A 16,074-nucleotide genomic window follows, 5' to 3' on the forward strand; every position below is an offset into this window, starting at 1 on the left:
AAGCTCAAATCCCTTCAACTGAGTAAACTCAGAATGTCTCACTTTATGAATCTAAGTCTGAAATTGCGCTTCGTCCGTTCCTCCCTGCAATCCACATAATCCCTTTTACAGCCATAAGGCATTTCAGTGACCCATATCTGCTGACAGCTTGAGCAGCAACAGGACTGAACTTGCTTTATATCTGATCTAGATCCAGTGCTGAGTTGATGTTATGGGTCTGAGACTTTTATTCTGGCCTGGCTGCGAATGCAAGACTTGATTTCTCGTAAAATAGGCACATCTCTCTCCTGTAATATCTTAATCATGGAATGGTTTGGGTTGGAAGGGACCTTAAAGATCATCTAGTTCCAACCCCCCTGCCATGGGCAGGATCACCTTCCACTAGACCAGGTTGCTCACAGCTCCATCTAACCTGGCCTTAAATACTTCCAGGGAGGGGGCATCCACAGCTTCTCTGGGCAACCTGTTCCATTGTCTCACCACCCTCACAGTAAAGAATTTCTTCCTAATATCTAATCTAAGTCTACCCTCTTTCAGTTTAAAAACACTATCCCTCATCCTGTTGTTACACTCCCTGATAATTTTAATAGAGGTGACAGTTTTACTGTGGTAGCTGCATCGCCTCAGAAGACTGAGCAAGTTCAGCTTCTGTTCAGGTCAGGAAAAGGCAGGTGTAGTGTTCTACAATCTCTGTCCCATTTTCAGCACTGCTTTTTGTGCCTGGAGGGCAGCCGCAACCAGCTTAGAAAAAGGATGCTAGAACTGAGTGCCTCTGCAGAGTACTGCCCTGAAAATAAATATGCAAGTTCCCTCATGGCAGGGTCATAAAATAATCATGTAAACGTGTGTGTACCTGGTCCCTCCAACCCAGTGTCCATCCTCGGACAGCAAACACTCAGGGAGGGCATGGGACAAGGGCAGACTCCCAAGAGGCTGTTGGCTTCCAGCCATCTCCAGCCCTGGGATGTGTCCAGTCTCTGTCACCGGTTCCCAGAGCATGTCCCATTCTGTGTGAGCACTGACAGGAGCAGTGTTATGGGCGGACTAGCTGTCTGCAGAGCTGGATGTCTTTAGTCAATAACCTTTTCTAAGGAACATCAGAGAGGGGCTTGATGCTGTTACTGTGTGGAGAAGGAGCTGGAGGTAGTACTGCTGGAGCAGCGCCTGGCTTCTCTCCTCTCACCCCACCACGCTTTCTGTGCAGAACGACATCTATGAGTGGAGCCGAGACCACCGCGTGCACCACAAGTACTCAGAGACAGATGCAGACCCACACGATGCACGCCGCGGCTTCTTCTTCGCCCACATCGGCTGGCTGTTTGTGCGCAAGCATCGGGACGTCATAGAGAAGGGGAGGAAACTGGATTTCACTGACCTGCTGGATGACCCTGTTGTCAGGTTCCAACGAAAGTAAGTGGGAGTGCTGGGCCCTTGTGCAAGGCAGTGTGGAGAAGTCTCTCTGCCTGGTTGTCTAGCTGTGACTCATTCATTATTTTTATCTTGCCCTTTTCTCCCCCAAGAGAATCCCTGCCACCTTGATTGCAGGCATTAGGACTGCTGTCCCTCTGACCCCCACTATTGCCATATGGCTGATGCTTGCTGACTGTCTTTGCAGGCTCTGCTGTACAAGCAGTGAGCCCTCTCTTTGTCCCTCTGCTTTTCCAAAAAGGTAGGGCTGGCAGTGAAAACAGCCACAGCAGAAGTTGCTGGGATTTTGCCCTTCTCCTTTTATCGTTGGAGCAAATGTTGTAATCACTAACTGCCTTCATGCAAAGTGCGCATTTCACTCAGCAAACTGATCTTTTGCACCTGTGGGCCAGTGCAGACCAAGCGCTTCCTCTCCCAAGACTGTCATTCTTCACAGGATTAATTATCTCCCTTGAAAATTAGCACAGACCTAGTTCAGTTTGCTACGTGCTCTGTGAGTGGTGGGAATTCAGCAACGTGCTTTGTCCTCTATGTGAGTACCTGTATTTTAGGCACAAGAAGACTGTCTGCCTGCGAGCATTTGGTCCAGGTGCTTCAGGAAACCACGTAAGCTTATTTCTGAGTGTTTTTTGGGTGAGGGGAGCAGTCAGTTGAGTCCAGAAATCAATTTATTTTTTGCATTAGAGAAATCCATACACTAGCAGAATTATCCCTGCATTGGAAGAGCTCCAGGAGTGAGGAATTCACGGCTCTCCATGTATTGTTGCTTTTACTGGTTCCTCGATTGGCAGTGCCTACTTGCAAAAGCTCCCTGGCAGTTTGCTATAGCTCCTCTTGGTTGTGGTGTTACCTTTTCCAAGACAACAGCATCCCACAAGAAGCAGGCTCTACTGCTTTGTTTATGCTGCAAATGTTGTGTAGTGAAGAAATATGTTTTCCGCAGGGAAGTTATATCTTAGCAGATGTCTGTGCTCTGGATTTGAATTTAGGATTTTGGAGTTTACTTTTCCTTTATCTGGGAGGAAAAATTCAGGTTTTTCCTTTTTGTAGGGTTGAAGGGGTTTTTTGACAGCATGGAAAACCTGGCAGATCAGATCAGTAAGAATCATAATAGAGATAATAATAAAGATCGTAATCACCTTCTTTGTCACGTTCGATTTAAGGCCAGATTGTTAGCTTTGCTGAATTTAGTGGTGCTAGTGAGCTGTGGACAAGGTACTGCTCAATCTGTTCTCATATGGCGAAAGCAGCACTGTTCCCCAAGCATGAACTGAGGCATTGGTACCCCTGAACTCCAGGTAAGGAGGTTTCTCATTCCAGGGGAGATGTTTCAGTCAAAGGGAGACAGAAAACATAGTTGGGTGCTCGTTGAGATGCGAGATCTCGTGTCTTCATCAAAGACTTCAGTCTGGGCTTTTTGCATCTCACAGAATGGTTTTAATTGGTGCCTGATAAGCTTTTTTCATATTTTATTTTATTTTCCCGGAGTGGAGAGAGGCTTTGAACTTTGAAGGAGTTTTCTGGACTAGAAAATATTTTTCTCCTTCAGCTCTACTTAAATCCTGGCCTTGAATTGATGAGGTTTGCAAACCTTATCCACAGCCTGGTTCAGAAGTCAGTCAGATGAGTGTGAAATTATGTTATCTTTGGTGAAGTGAAGAATGGGGACTGTTTCATTTGGAGAGCATTGGCTCAGGTAAGTGAAGATAGAGTTCTGTGAGAGAGCTGAGGAGATGCTCTTTTCACCATGGTTGGTGTTGCTGGAGAGCTGCAGATGTCCTTCTGGAGCCCATCATGTGAGGCACAACCTCCAAACAACAAAAAATATCAAACAAAGAACTTGCAGGGGAGAGGTTAATTTATTTCATACATGAGATGATCAAAACTAGCTGGTGTGTTGTAGATGAGAACTATGTTCATGGAAACTTTCTTCCTTCCAAAAGTACTGCTAATATTAACATTTTCCCAATCCTATGTGGGTTTTAATTGAAAATTGTTTGTTTTTGTCAAACCAAATTGACAGTTCTTCCTATCTGAAAAACTTTCAGCAAAGGGAAAGTTTTAGTAACTGTTTAATAAATCCATACTCTGTTTTTCCTCATACCTTCCAGAAAACTCAACAAAAGCAGGGGTCTATTTTAAACCTGTCGTATAGGCGCAAATAAGATGGACCTTACTTTGTGTTTCTTTTCTTTGTGCACCCTTGAAAATCCTGTCACCTCAGCCTACTGCTCCAGTTTCATATGGCGGCTTGCTTTGATGATGATACCCTGGGATCACTGTGGGCTGTAGTAAATCTGGGCTGCAGGGAGGTGGAAGGGCTCAACGGGGAAGACGGGGCCTTGTTTCCTCTCAAGCTGGGGACTCACTGTAGGTGGCTGCCAAGCTGCACTGTCTTGCTGCTCTCTGCTTCTGAGTGCCGCTAGCCCATTCTCCATTTACAGACATTTATTTCCTATCTCACTTTTGGCTTTGCCTCCCCACTTCTTGCTGAGCTGCTCCTCTTCTCCACTTGCCTTGGATTAATTCCCCCAGCATGAGTTTTTTTCTTGTTGCTCTTGCTATGGTCTCTGCTCTTCACCTCTGTGCTGCCTGCATCCTATGCTCTCTCTTCCCCGTCTTTCCTGGGCATGTGGCTTTAGCTGTACTATAAAGCTTTCCTGTTTGTTCTCAGGCTGTTCAGCTTCCTTCCTTTCTGTTTTGCACTGTGTACTGATTTTGTCCAATATACGGAGGAGTGGTAGGGCTTGTGTCAGCCAGTGGGCTGGGAGAGTGGCAGTAATCCTGGCCTCCAGACCAAGACGCATCTTTCTCCTCACCCTTGGTGGGGTGGCCATGATCTCTCAGCAGCTGCTTTGGGTCTGCCACCACTGTTGAAGCTCATGCAGCAGCAACGGCATAGAAAGGAGCTGCTCCTGCCCTGTGTTGCAGGTTCCCTTCTGATCTGAGCATGGGGGAGGTCCTTGCCAGCTCTCAGCAGTGAACGTGTTTTCAACACAGCTCCACTGATGCCACGCCAAGCCCTGGGCTTTTCCAGTCCCAGAGCTGGACCCTAAGTGCAGGGTGTGCAGCCAACTGTGTGCTTCCCAAGGTTTAAAGGTGCTCGACTTGGGAGGTTTGCTTTGGGACTGGATCTCAGCTGTTCAGCTCCAGTTACTGGAACCTGCTGCTTCAGGGTTTCAAGTTGTCTTGGCATTTTGGATTGCACTTGGAAAATTTGTCATGCCTGTGGATGTCTGAAATGTTCCCTGCTGCCCCAGTTATGGGGCCAGCCCGGGTTATGCCAGGGGTTTCTGGAAGAGCTGTGCCTCCAGAGATCCAACCCCACTTCACCCCAGCTGTAATTCCCACGATGGTAATGGCATCCTTTTCTTCGCTTACAGGTATTACAAGAGTTCAGTTGTGCTCATGTGTTTTGTGATCCCTACCTTTGTGCCATGGTACCTCTGGGGTGAGAGTCTGTGGAATGCCTACTTCCTTGCCTCTATCCTCCGGTACACCATCTCCCTCAATGTTACCTGGCTGGTCAACAGTGCCGCTCACATGTATGGCAACCGCCCTTATGACAAGTCCATCAACCCCAGGCAGAACACCTTTGTCACTCTGGGAGCCATTGGTAAGTGCTATAGCCCTGGGTGGAGCTTTGCAAACTCAGAGCAACATCCCATCCTGTTTCACTGTGGCTGGGTCTTTGGGCACCTGCAACTGGACACCACTGTGAGCCAGGGCTTAGGCTCCCTTGTTCTTCTGATGGTGCCCACACTGAAATAATGCTATGTAGTTTCTGGGCAGAGACATGTTCACAGTACCAGTCCTCTCTTCTCAGCATTTGGCTGAGGACAGTGCAGCAGAAGTAAGTGACTCTGCTTCTTGCTTCATTGTGTGTCTTCCCCTCTTGAAGCAATTACGATTTTCTTCCCTGAGCATAAGGGGTGGGACATGCCCCTTCCCACTGGAGAGGAAAGTCCAAAGCACTGAAATGGAGTCTGTGGTGGGTCTGCCCCAGAGATCTCTCATAGCCAGGGGTGAAGCATAACCTGCACTGGATTCAAGACTTGGGAAAGAGGCATTGGGATGTCCCACCGAAGAATGTTCCTAAGTTCAGAAATGTGTCAGCCATGTGGTCTTTAGACTCCCTTTCTGTTTTTCAGGTGAGGGCTTCCACAACTACCACCACACCTTTCCATTCGACTACTCAGCCAGCGAGCTGGGCCTGAAGTTCAACCCCACCACCTGGTTCATTGACTTCATGTTTTGGTTGGGGTTGGTCACTGACCGCAAGCAGGCTCCAAAGGAGATGATCCAGGCTCGCAAGGAAAGGACTGGAGATGGCAGTGCTTGAAAAATAATGCTTCACTGTGCCAGCGCTGTCGTACATGTGGGTGGGTGGGCGTGCACACACCCCTGTGCCTGTGGTGGATTTATTTTCCTCTGGATAAAATAATTTTTTTCAGATCAGTTGGGCCGAATTAATTCCCCAGGAACAGCTTCAGACTCAGCTTTTTTTCCTTGTTAGTTGTCTTATGTCCAAACTCCAGACTATTAAGTGTAAAAATGTTACATATTATTTAATATTAGCATTAAACAGGAGAGAGATTTGATTTTAGTCACTGTAGTTCATGTCTGAAGTACATTGTAATTTGCTTGTTCATGGTAAATGTTGGCGGGTTGGAGGAACTAAGTATCCTTTCCAAGTGCAGTTAAGGGAGATTTTTGTTCCTACTATTAATTGAATAAGTTTTTGAGACGCGTCTCTCGGAAGGGATGGGGCAAGGTCCAATGTGCTGTTTCAACTACAGACTAATGGAAAGGACAGTAACAGCACCAATGACAAACAGGATGTCCAAGGGGAAAAATTGGCCTAAATTTAGTTAGACGTTAGTTTGAAAACCTGCTTTCTTCTTTTTGTTAGCCCTATTAGCCAGCCCCGTGTGCTGCTGTCTTTGCTAAAAATGAACCATTTATTGCTGAGCAGGCTTTTGTGTTGAAGATTGGTCTCTATATGGGCCAAAATACCAACTGATGCTATGTTGAAATGATTCCTTTGTTGTTGCATATACACTGTAAAGGTATTGAGCTCAACCATGTTTTAAGCCAAATAAAGCTTCAGTTTCAATGTTTGGAGACCTAAGTTACATTCTAATTGGTCATGGCAATCAATGCATGCATATTTTAGCTCCTTTTGCACAAGAGGCCTCTTAATTTCTTTTTCTGCCTTTTGACTAGTGAGTCTTAGAAAACTGACCTTTATCGAAGTCAGTCTACTAAGATTTCAGGTGCATGCAACATCCATTGGTTTCTGAGCAAAATAAAGACAGTTATGTAGCTTCTGAATTTTGACCATTGCCTTGTTTAAAAAAACTAAAAGGAAAAAAATACTTAAAAAAAAAAAAAGTGCATGTGGAATTAATGGGAAATATAGCCCTTTGTGTTACATGTTACCCAGTGCAAGAGAGAGGCTTCATACTGTCAGCACTGGAGCACTTCTGAAGATAGAGGGCACGATTTTCGTTTCTAAAGAACATCACTGCCTTGCCACTTGGAGAGGGAGTGCCCATTTTCCCCCTGCGTGGCCCCATGCCCTGGGCAAGGCAGGGATCTCAAGATAACTGAGACTCAGTCACAGATGTTTTCAGGAAAGCTGTAGAATTGGGGAAAAAAAATTAAAATGGTTTCTTTTTTGTTCTGTTTCTTGTTTTTTAAATGATGCCCTATAATATGAAAGTTGTCTTTATTCTGTATTTCATCCAGCAGGTGTTTTAACAGTGTTACTTTGCCATTAATGATGTGTAAACTCTTGAGTGATTTACAATAAACAGTTATGAGTTAGACTGGCTGCTGTGTTTTGTTTTGAAACATCTCCCAAAGTGAAGGGCTTTGTGCTTCACACGTCAGAATTGCAGCAGTTTTGCTTGGCATTTCAGCTATTCATTTGGTGCAGCATTTCCGAAATACTGACCCTCTCAGCATTTCTGGTCTCCTCATCAGTGGAAAAGGGGTGTTGTCAAACAGAAGGGCACCGAGAGATTTGATTACTTTGGGCTTAGTGACCAAGTTGATAGAGGAGAAAAAGAATATTAGAGCTGACATAAGCTTGAAGGGAGACCACGTCACGTTCTTCTTGCATGTGAAAAGCCCACTTCAATAGCAAAATATAAAAATATTTTTAATAAATGTAAATAGTAAAATAGCAAAAAAAAATTGACCAAAAATACTGTTTTGTTTAGATTTTGCTGTAAGTTCTCCTTGTTTCTGGCTGAGACGTGCCTGAAGACTTGGGTGTGCTAGAAGTCATGTCTTGATGTGCATTCATCTGCGGCTGGGGCCATTTGACAGACGTGGGAATTATACACACATGAGTAGGAGACATCTCCCCACCACCCCCTACAGTGCCTGCAAGAGGGGGTGGAAATGAGCTCCCAGAGCTGGGAGGTTTCTGACCTGCTGATTTGAAAGATAGCACTGTAGCTTCCCTCTTTGCTTGGTTGATGAGCAGTTGGAGAACAGCAAAAGTCGTTGGAAACCTGCCTTCAAAATGATGCAGGTAATGGGTTTGGACTTGATGTTTGAATTTAGGAGTGAAGCTGGGAGGATACGCTAACCTTACTGGTCCTCCCATCATTTCGTTTGTGCAATTTCCTGGCTGGAGAACTGCAGTGAATGCACTTTACAGGCACTTAGATACACATCTTCCTGTTGATCTTTATCATACTTTAGATCTTTTTTTTTTTTTCTCTTTTGTTCTGTTATTACTTGGACTTCCTTAAGCTGATTCCTGTCAAGTACATGGTGTAAGAAGAATAACTGGCCCTGCAAAGAGGTACATGCTGCTCTGAAGCTCTCTGAGTATCTGAAATTACAACAAAGTAACTTTTTTTTTCCCCTGCGGGTATACAACTTCAGCAGCAACAACAGTTCCAGTGGGATTTGGGGATCTGAGATTTTGAAACCATTGGCAAGTTACCCATGATTTTGAAAAACTGAAAGTAAGTAAAGAAACATCATTCAGGAAAGGAAAAGCTCCTCCATCAAATGTTTTATCTTGGAGCTTGTACTACCTGAGTTCCTGTTTCTGTAGATGAATTTCTCCATGTGGTGGAGTTCATCAAAAAATGTCAGTTAGCCTTTGCAGGAAAACTAGATAATTTTTTTTTTTAAGAGAATGCCTTGAATTTTGGTAAAACAAAGAATACTTCCATGTGTTTCCTTTTCTGCTTATTTATCGTGATTTTTTTTCCCATGGTTTTTTTTTTTACTTATTTGTTTTGATTTTATTTTTTATCGGAAATGATTTTGGCCATGTTCTCCCCTTCTTCAAGAAGATGTAGGGTCTCTGGAAGGCAGGAAGGGCCCAATTCTCCTCCTAGGGCAGCTGCTGGATCCACCCACAGCTGTGTGCAGTGACACAGAGAAGTTATGGAGCCTCGGTAAGGTGGGTACTGAGGTATGAGCTGTATTCAATTCTGTGGACTTTGGTATCTCTGCTGCTGATATGGTAGTCAAGGACCCTGCTAGTGCTTTCTGAGCAGCACAAAAGCATTGAGGGACTTCTGGTTGATGTGTGGCTGGCTGTAGGTTGGGCTAAACCAAGGATACAGTGACTGTCAAACTTTTCTAAGACCCAATGATCTGCCAGTGCGTGATCTTCTGTTGTCTCTGACTCTGTTCTCAGCACATTGAACCATCTGGAATAACACCGTGTAGGACTGAGAACAAGAGGTATGTTGCACTGAGTGTTTCCAGGCTCTCAGCAGCCTGGACTGGATCTTTTTTCTCTCTCTCTTTTTTTTTTTTTTTTTTTTTTTTTCCCCAGAACTAGTGGGGCCCTTAGGAAATGCAGTGTTGGCTCAGGAGTCGTCTGCTCCTTCCACAGCAGAATCCCAGAGCAAGTCACCTGATTTCTGTTGTGGCGTGGCTCAAGGAAATGCTATACCTGCCCTGGGACTTGGCACAATCACTAAAGGAGAATTTCAGCTGTAACTTACAGAGTGTACTCAGCTATGCAAATACTGATGAACCCAAGTCAGGGCTGTATATGAACATGACCATCAGGGTGTAGCATGAGGCCAAGGTTGTGATAGCTGACTACAGACGAGATTCCAGGCTCCATTTCACCCTGTTCCTGCTGCAGTCAGGCACACGGGCTGGGCTGCGTTCAGGTAATCCCCCGGAGTGGGAGACAAGCATGACCAAAACCTGCTGGTGCTGGAGTTACGCCTTGAGAAAGGGGCTGTGGTGGAAAGGTGAGTGTTGGCACTGATGAAATGCATCAGGGTTCGCAGTCCCTGAAAAGCAGCCAAGTGGAGCAGATAACTCCTGTGTCACTCTCTGTCCAGCAGCCCCACTCTCGCGCTCAGGAAAGCTGGTGGCAGTCCTCTGCACTGTTGGGACAGGTGCTGTGCCGGGGTCCTGTGCAGCAGCACTGAAACTTCACTTAGCCCTTTGGCACTTAGATGCAGAGCCTTAGCAGGGGGGGGCCTGGGGTGGGAAAAGGGTGAGTGGTCAGCCCTGGCCTGGTCACCATATCCCTGAGCCAGTTTAAACATACCTGGTGAAACTAGGGGATTGCTGGGGGGAGGTGCAGGGATGCAGAGGAAGAGGCTGCTTGGGGCATCGGAGGTGGATTTCTGCCCACTCACTCCAGTGGCTCTGCTGTGCCCTTGTAACCCCAGGTGATAGCTGCATCCCTATCTCCCTCCACAGCTTGCGAGCGCAAGGCGACTACTGTCCTCTGGCTGACATTGATAATTTTTCAGGCTCAAAAATCAGCAGCCAGAACACAGCTTTCTGGAAAAAAGCCCAGCTCATGGGAAACGTGGCTTGACTTCAGGTATTGCATTGAGCTATTGGGGGGGGAAGCTCCCAGGGAAAAAAAAGGTCTTCTGAAAGTTCTCCTGGATCCACGTGAGCCTGGGAGTCCAAGCCAGGCTGGAAACGTGACAGACCTATGGACTCTGGTCAGCTGATGTTTGGTGTATTTGCAACTGGAAGGGCTCTCAGCTTGGAGGGATTTTTAATGGTTGATGACATATCAGCTCCCAGACTGTGGCCCCAAAAGCATGGCCAGGCTGCACTTGTATTACCTCTATATTTTTGCTCCTGAACTGTTTTGTAGCTGTACCCTTATGTGGAAGGGGTCTCACAAGGAGTTATGGGGCTCCTTTTCACCAGCTTCTGGGGACCATCTGGGAGTCAAGGTACAATTTCCCTTAAGGTCTTCTTTTAAAAGAAGAATGAAAAGAAAAACCAAAAGCAGAGCCCAGTGGGAAAGGAGATATTTGCTAACATGTGCTCATGTTCCTCAGCTCCCCCAGTGGCTCCGGCTCAACGGCACCCAGGCCAGAGCTGAAACCTCTGGCATCCAGGGGCGCACACCCGGGAACACCAGCCCCACTAGACAGGGGGGAATAGGGGGAAAATAACAAACCCCCTGAAATATAGCAAAGCCCTGAATTTGTGGAGGAGCCAGGCATGCCCCTGCATGGTTAGAGCAGCCCACCTGATAGTTTGGAGGCTTTTGCTGTTTAAATCATCCCTGGCACATGGGGCGCGTTGCGTTTACTGAGTATATCTCCTACTGTCCCGCTTCCTGGAGAGTTAAACCTTGATTTAGCCTTTTTCTGAGAAAAAGCATAGCATAATAATAGCAAATAATTATTTTACTAAATCTCATTATTCTTCAAAAAAAAAATTGTCTTTTTTACAATGTTTTTTTCTGCTTCATATAGGATTGTCCTCATGGCAGACCAGAACACACACCTGTTGGGGCCAGGGCATGCTAGCCTGCAGCTCTCATCTGTAGACACTGGCCCTTCAAGGTTTCCTCCCCAGAGTTTGGACTCTGACAGTCTCATGGGCAAGTCCTGTTTATCCCATGTATTTGCCAGCACAACGGTAACCTTTTTTTAGGAATAAATTTTGAAATTTTGTATCCAGTTTCTCCATTTCCCTTCCTACCATTCAAATGGTGTCACTTTCCTGCATCAAGATGGGGTGGGTCCCTTCAATTTTCTGCTCCAGTCCCAAATCCAGGTGAATTTTGCTCAGTTGGGATCATGTGGGCAAGCTGGGCAAAGTGACCGCTTCATCTTGGAGGGCTGGGATCTGGGGATATTTCTTAGGGTCAGAGAGAGCACTTTGCAGGTGACTTGCCTCTCCAGAAAATCCTGAGCACCCTTGTTAATGCCAAGCCAAGGGTGCACATGCTCAGATGGCATCTATTTAGCAGCAGGGCATTTAGAGAAATGAAGTCTATCACAATATTTAAAAAACTGGATAAAGGAACAGATGGCTTTGATGAGAGATGATCTGGCTAATGAAATGAGGGTTAACACTTAGAGTGAGAAACAGTTGCTTAGACACTGTATTTAGCCCATACATCATGGTATGGAGCAGCTCCAATGGCTGCTTCTGAGCGATCTCTGTCCCCTTTCCCCCACTGCAGCTGTTTCTGGGTGGGCAGTATTTCTTGCCAGGCCTCACTCTGGCTTTGGAGCAGATAGGAGCAGGACAGGAAAACCAGGTGGTAAATCTATTTTCAGAAGATATCTATTTCCCAGGAATGAAGCAATTCCCTTTTCTATTTTTCTTGCCTCTGTGTAGCTTTTTCCCCAAAAAAAAAAAACAGCCCAGTAAAACTGTAGCCAGCCTTCAATGGTAATATCACCCTGGGGAGGACTTAAATTAGAGGGGAACGAGGTTGCTTTGTTTCTTCCTGAGCTGCAAGTGAGGTCTGCAAGGGCAGGGGTTAGCTCTGCAGTAGTCCTCTCTTTTACATGAAAAATAAAATTCCTCCAAGTCCTGATCCTGCTACTTGATGTCAGGACACAGGAGCTCAGCCTTCCCACTTCTCTGTCACTGGAAGAAAGTGATGTGGAGATGATGTGCAGTTCAGTCCCTGTGAAGACCACTGACATGGTGAAATCTAGAAAGGTAACATGCATGTGCTATAAGACATTGTGGAGGGGGGGGGGGGGGGGTGTGTGGGGGGAATATTAATTAACAGCAAAGCAAAACCATAATTTTGAACATTTACTTGCATTGGAGCAGGCCCCCTTTCCAGGCCAGATGAATTGCCAGGCAGGTCCCTAGTGGGTCACAGTGGCCCGGTGGAAAAACTCAGTGAGGGCTAGGACATGAGAAGTCAGGCACTGCTCCCAGAGTTGTTATGTCTGGGCACCAGTGTCATTGCAATTGTGTCTTTGAAGACATGGGCTGAGCAGGGAGGGACATCGGTGTCAGCCACCAACACACCAACCCCTGGGAAACCCTGGCATAACCCCAAACAAGGTGGAGGAATGTACTTGTGGCTACACATCTTTGCTAAGGTAGTGTTGGTGGAGACACGGGAGGAAAAGCTCTTTCCACAGGTCAAGGTGAGGTTGTAGCAGGCTTTGGGATATGCAGCATTACTGCAAGGGAAGCAGGTGGAGCATTATTCTGGGATGCAGTTCAAAAGCAACATGCCTACATGCCCTACCTACCCTTGCATTCGCACACCCCTTGGCGGGGAGATGCTGCAGGATGAGCTTCATGGGAGATGGGCTACTCCTCTTGTGGGACTGGTGTCCTGTGAAGAAGGGATTGTAGGAAATATCCCTGTGGGCCCACGTAACACCACATCTTGATGGCTGGTGCCTCCCTGTTGTGTCCTGCACCGGGTGGGCTCCAGCACACGCTTGCTGTCCCCAGGCTGCACCCTTTTCTTAAGCTGTGATTTTTTTATTTGTGAGAGGTCTGTGCTAGGCATGTCAGTATCGTCCATTTTCCATCACTCGAGGGGACACCATCTGCTCAAAAAGAACTGTGAACAAAATGTCTCAGATGCTCAGAATTTTACCAAAAATGAAATTGCTTTAAAATCCCATATGCTGCATTGTTTTCCTTCCAGCTTTGGCTGACAGCAGAGGTGAAGTGACTAAGGTGGTTTCTGATTAGTTGCTGCATTTTCCTTTCTGGCCAAAATTGCTGGGGCTGAGCGCTGTCATTTCTTGCCTGTTTGACAGAAGGTCTTCTTCAAAATTGGCTGCTGAAAGCCAGAGGTTACCAAACTCAAAGACCTCCCCTCTGTTAATTTTAAAGTAAGCCTGCTTGACTTTTGCTGTCACAGCAAGCCTTGCAGTCAGGAGTATGGTTAATGCTGATATTTCAAGCATAGTTTTTTCCAGGCAACTGATTCTGGGTCCTGTCTTGGTGACATGGGGGCAACAGCACCTCCTCGCCCAAAGAAAGCCACACCCAGCAGTCATTTGTCGTGGCCTGCAGCTCCTTAGTGTGGCAGAGCCATGGGGCAGTGTCAGGTGCACACAGAAGGAAAACCTGTCCAAGATCTCTGGATTTTGCAGAGTTGCAAAAAGCAAATGCTGTGAGGAGCCATTTATTAGTCATGGATAACACAAGATTTGAAATACCAGAGCAGGATGAATGTTATTTCAGCTCTAAAAATAGCTCCCTCAGCTTTAAAACATGAAGAAGCTTACACAGCAGTTGCCTTTCTGCGAGAGCGGCTGTCCTCTCCCTTGGCAATGCTGCCACCACAGAGACGCAGCCACTTTGGTAAGGGTTCAGGGGACCTGCTGGTGCTGTGCTTGCTCTGAGGAGCTGTGCTTTGAGGTGTTCGTAATCCCGGGGGATCAAAGAAACAAAAATTTCTTCAGGGCATGCCATGAGGGCCAAAGCTGCAGGATGGAGCATTTCTTGGCCTATAGAAAGACAGTAAAATACTGATAAACTGCTGATGTATGACTCGGGTTACTTCTGCAGGCTGGCATGGATTTAGGCAGGTGGCTGTCTTGTGTCGGTTCATAAGTGAAGTGATAGCACCTGGGCAAAACTTTGAATATGTGCCACCTTATTTGGGTTTTAGGAGAAGAAACAAGACAGTCAATAAATAACATCAGTCGTACTGCATCCTGGCAGAGAGAGAAGGGAGGGAGAGGAGAAAAAAGTGGTAGCATTCACATTAACTTAATCCCACAAAGATCAGACACCAAAGGGATCCCTCTACCACAGGAAATGTTCCTAAATCGTTATCACTGAGTTTTTTGCTGGGAATGTTTCCTCTCAAAACTCCAATGACAGAGATGCTTTACAGAGACCACAAAGCCTACCATCCAGGAGGAAAGGGAAAGGAGGTGGAAAAGGAAAGCCTGGCCCAGGCTGTTTCTGGGGTCTCTTGCTACAGGGTGGCCGCTTCTTTCAGGTCTTCCAAAATACTTAGCAAATGTGCACCACTTCCCCGGAGGACCACGAAGTTGTTGCCACCGGTTTTGGGTGGGGAGTCCTCTTCTGTGCCTCTGGGGTCTTTGGAGCAGAAGTCATATTCAGAGCCGCACACTGGGTAGGTACTGCTGGGACTGAGGAGGGAGGGCAAGGAAGGGGGCAGAGAAGGAACCGATTTGCAGCCCATCTCATGGCTATGCCAGTGACAGCGTGCAGCCAGAGGGTCCATGCACGGTGCTGGGGCTGAGCACGGGGCTTGCTTTTGGTGGAGACTGGGCCGCCAAGGACCAGCCATGCCCGAGGGGTGCCCCGAGATTCCAGGGGGGGCTGTGGTCGTGCCCCACCATCCCAAAACCGCCGGTCAGAGCGCAGCAGCTTTTACCGCCAACCGGCTCCGCGGAGCCTCGGGGCCGCCAACAGCCGCCTCGAGCTTCCGTGGCGGCGGCTGCAGTCCCCGCCCGTCCGGGGCGGGGGCGATGCCGGGACACCTCCCCGGCCCCAGCTCGGCCCCCTCGGCCAAGCGTACGCAGCTCGCCGCCGCCGCGGCGGCCAGAGGCACCACCGGAGCCACCGGCAGGTAGGAGCCGCCCCCGCAGCGTCTGGGAACGGCCGTTGGGAGCGCGCCACCCCCTGCCCCCTCGCCCCTCCCTGTCGCGCTGTCGCCGCCCTGTCGCGCCGCCCTGTCGCACCGCCCTGCGAATCGTCATTCCCCCTCGCCCGGTCCTTCCCGATCGTGGTCTGGGTGCCCCCGGCGGGAGGTGGCGGTCGGGGTGCCGCGTGGGAGGGCGACCCCCGCCATGGGGAGGAGGCGGGCTGCCTTCCGCGGCGTGCCGAGGGGCTGCGGGTGGCGAGCGCTCCCCTCCCCGAAGGGCTGGCAGCAGGAGCTGCTGGCCCGCCGTGGGGCACCGCACGTGCTGCAGCGATCGGGAAGCGCTGAAATCCCCGTGCTGGCTGTCCTGGAGCTTGCTGATTTTACGGTAGGTAGACACAGGGTAGATAAGATGACTGGAGCCGCTTGACCCAGGGCCTGAAGGACCCAGCTATGGAAGAGATCTCCTAGGTCATGATTTCGGCATCTCTCTGGCCCAGGAGCCTCTCTGCGGCATCCTTTCGGGGTGGAGGGCCATCTCTGCCAGGTTGCTGCCAGGATCTTTTTGCACAGGGGTTTGTGGAGAAACTCACCTGGGTTGAGGCGGTGGGGTGGGACAGGTGCTGCCTACGCCAGATCCTGTCGGGGTGCCTGACGTACAGGCTGTGTCCCGTTAAATTCCCGGGAGGGGAAGAGATTGTGAGAAAGGCTGTTCGGCTCTATTGTGGTCCCTCGGGGAAGGAAGGGTGAGATCCTGCCTCTCAGTGATAGAAAGAGACAAGCCAATTCTGGGTGCTAATGTCCCTGGGTGATGATGGGGTCGCCTGGAATTTCAG

General features: G+C 48.1%; 2 protein-coding genes across 7 annotated transcripts in view; both read left to right on the top strand.

Annotated features, from left to right (window-relative positions):
• Positions 1 to 5,770, top strand: part of SCD5 (stearoyl-CoA desaturase 5) — a 32,798-nt gene extending 27,028 nt beyond the window's left edge. Inside the window, exons 3-5 of the mRNA XM_086464314.1 lie at positions 1,205 to 1,410; positions 4,812 to 5,044; positions 5,580 to 5,770. Coding sequence (XP_086320440.1) covers positions 1,205 to 1,410; positions 4,812 to 5,044; positions 5,580 to 5,770 — 630 coding nt within the window. The remainder of the gene's footprint in view (positions 1 to 1,204; positions 1,411 to 4,811; positions 5,045 to 5,579) is intronic.
• Positions 5,771 to 12,344: 6,574 nt separating this feature from the next.
• Positions 12,345 to 16,074, top strand: part of TMEM150C (transmembrane protein 150C) — a 36,904-nt gene continuing 33,174 nt past the window's right edge. For 2 of the 6 annotated variants that reach the window (XM_086464737.1, XM_086464740.1), the window contains exon 1: positions 15,196 to 15,226. The gene's annotated coding sequence lies outside the window, so the exon portion shown is untranslated. Of the gene's footprint in view, positions 12,361 to 15,195; positions 15,227 to 15,502; positions 15,627 to 16,074 lie in introns of those variants that run through there. The other 4 variants (XM_086464738.1, XM_086464741.1, XM_086464739.1 and 1 more) reach the window with 3 other exon arrangements.

The sequence above is a fragment of the Leptosomus discolor genome, chromosome 4 (genome assembly GCF_034619465.1).
Source record: "Leptosomus discolor isolate bLepDis1 chromosome 4, bLepDis1.hap2, whole genome shotgun sequence".
NCBI lineage: Eukaryota > Metazoa > Chordata > Aves > Leptosomiformes > Leptosomidae > Leptosomus > Leptosomus discolor.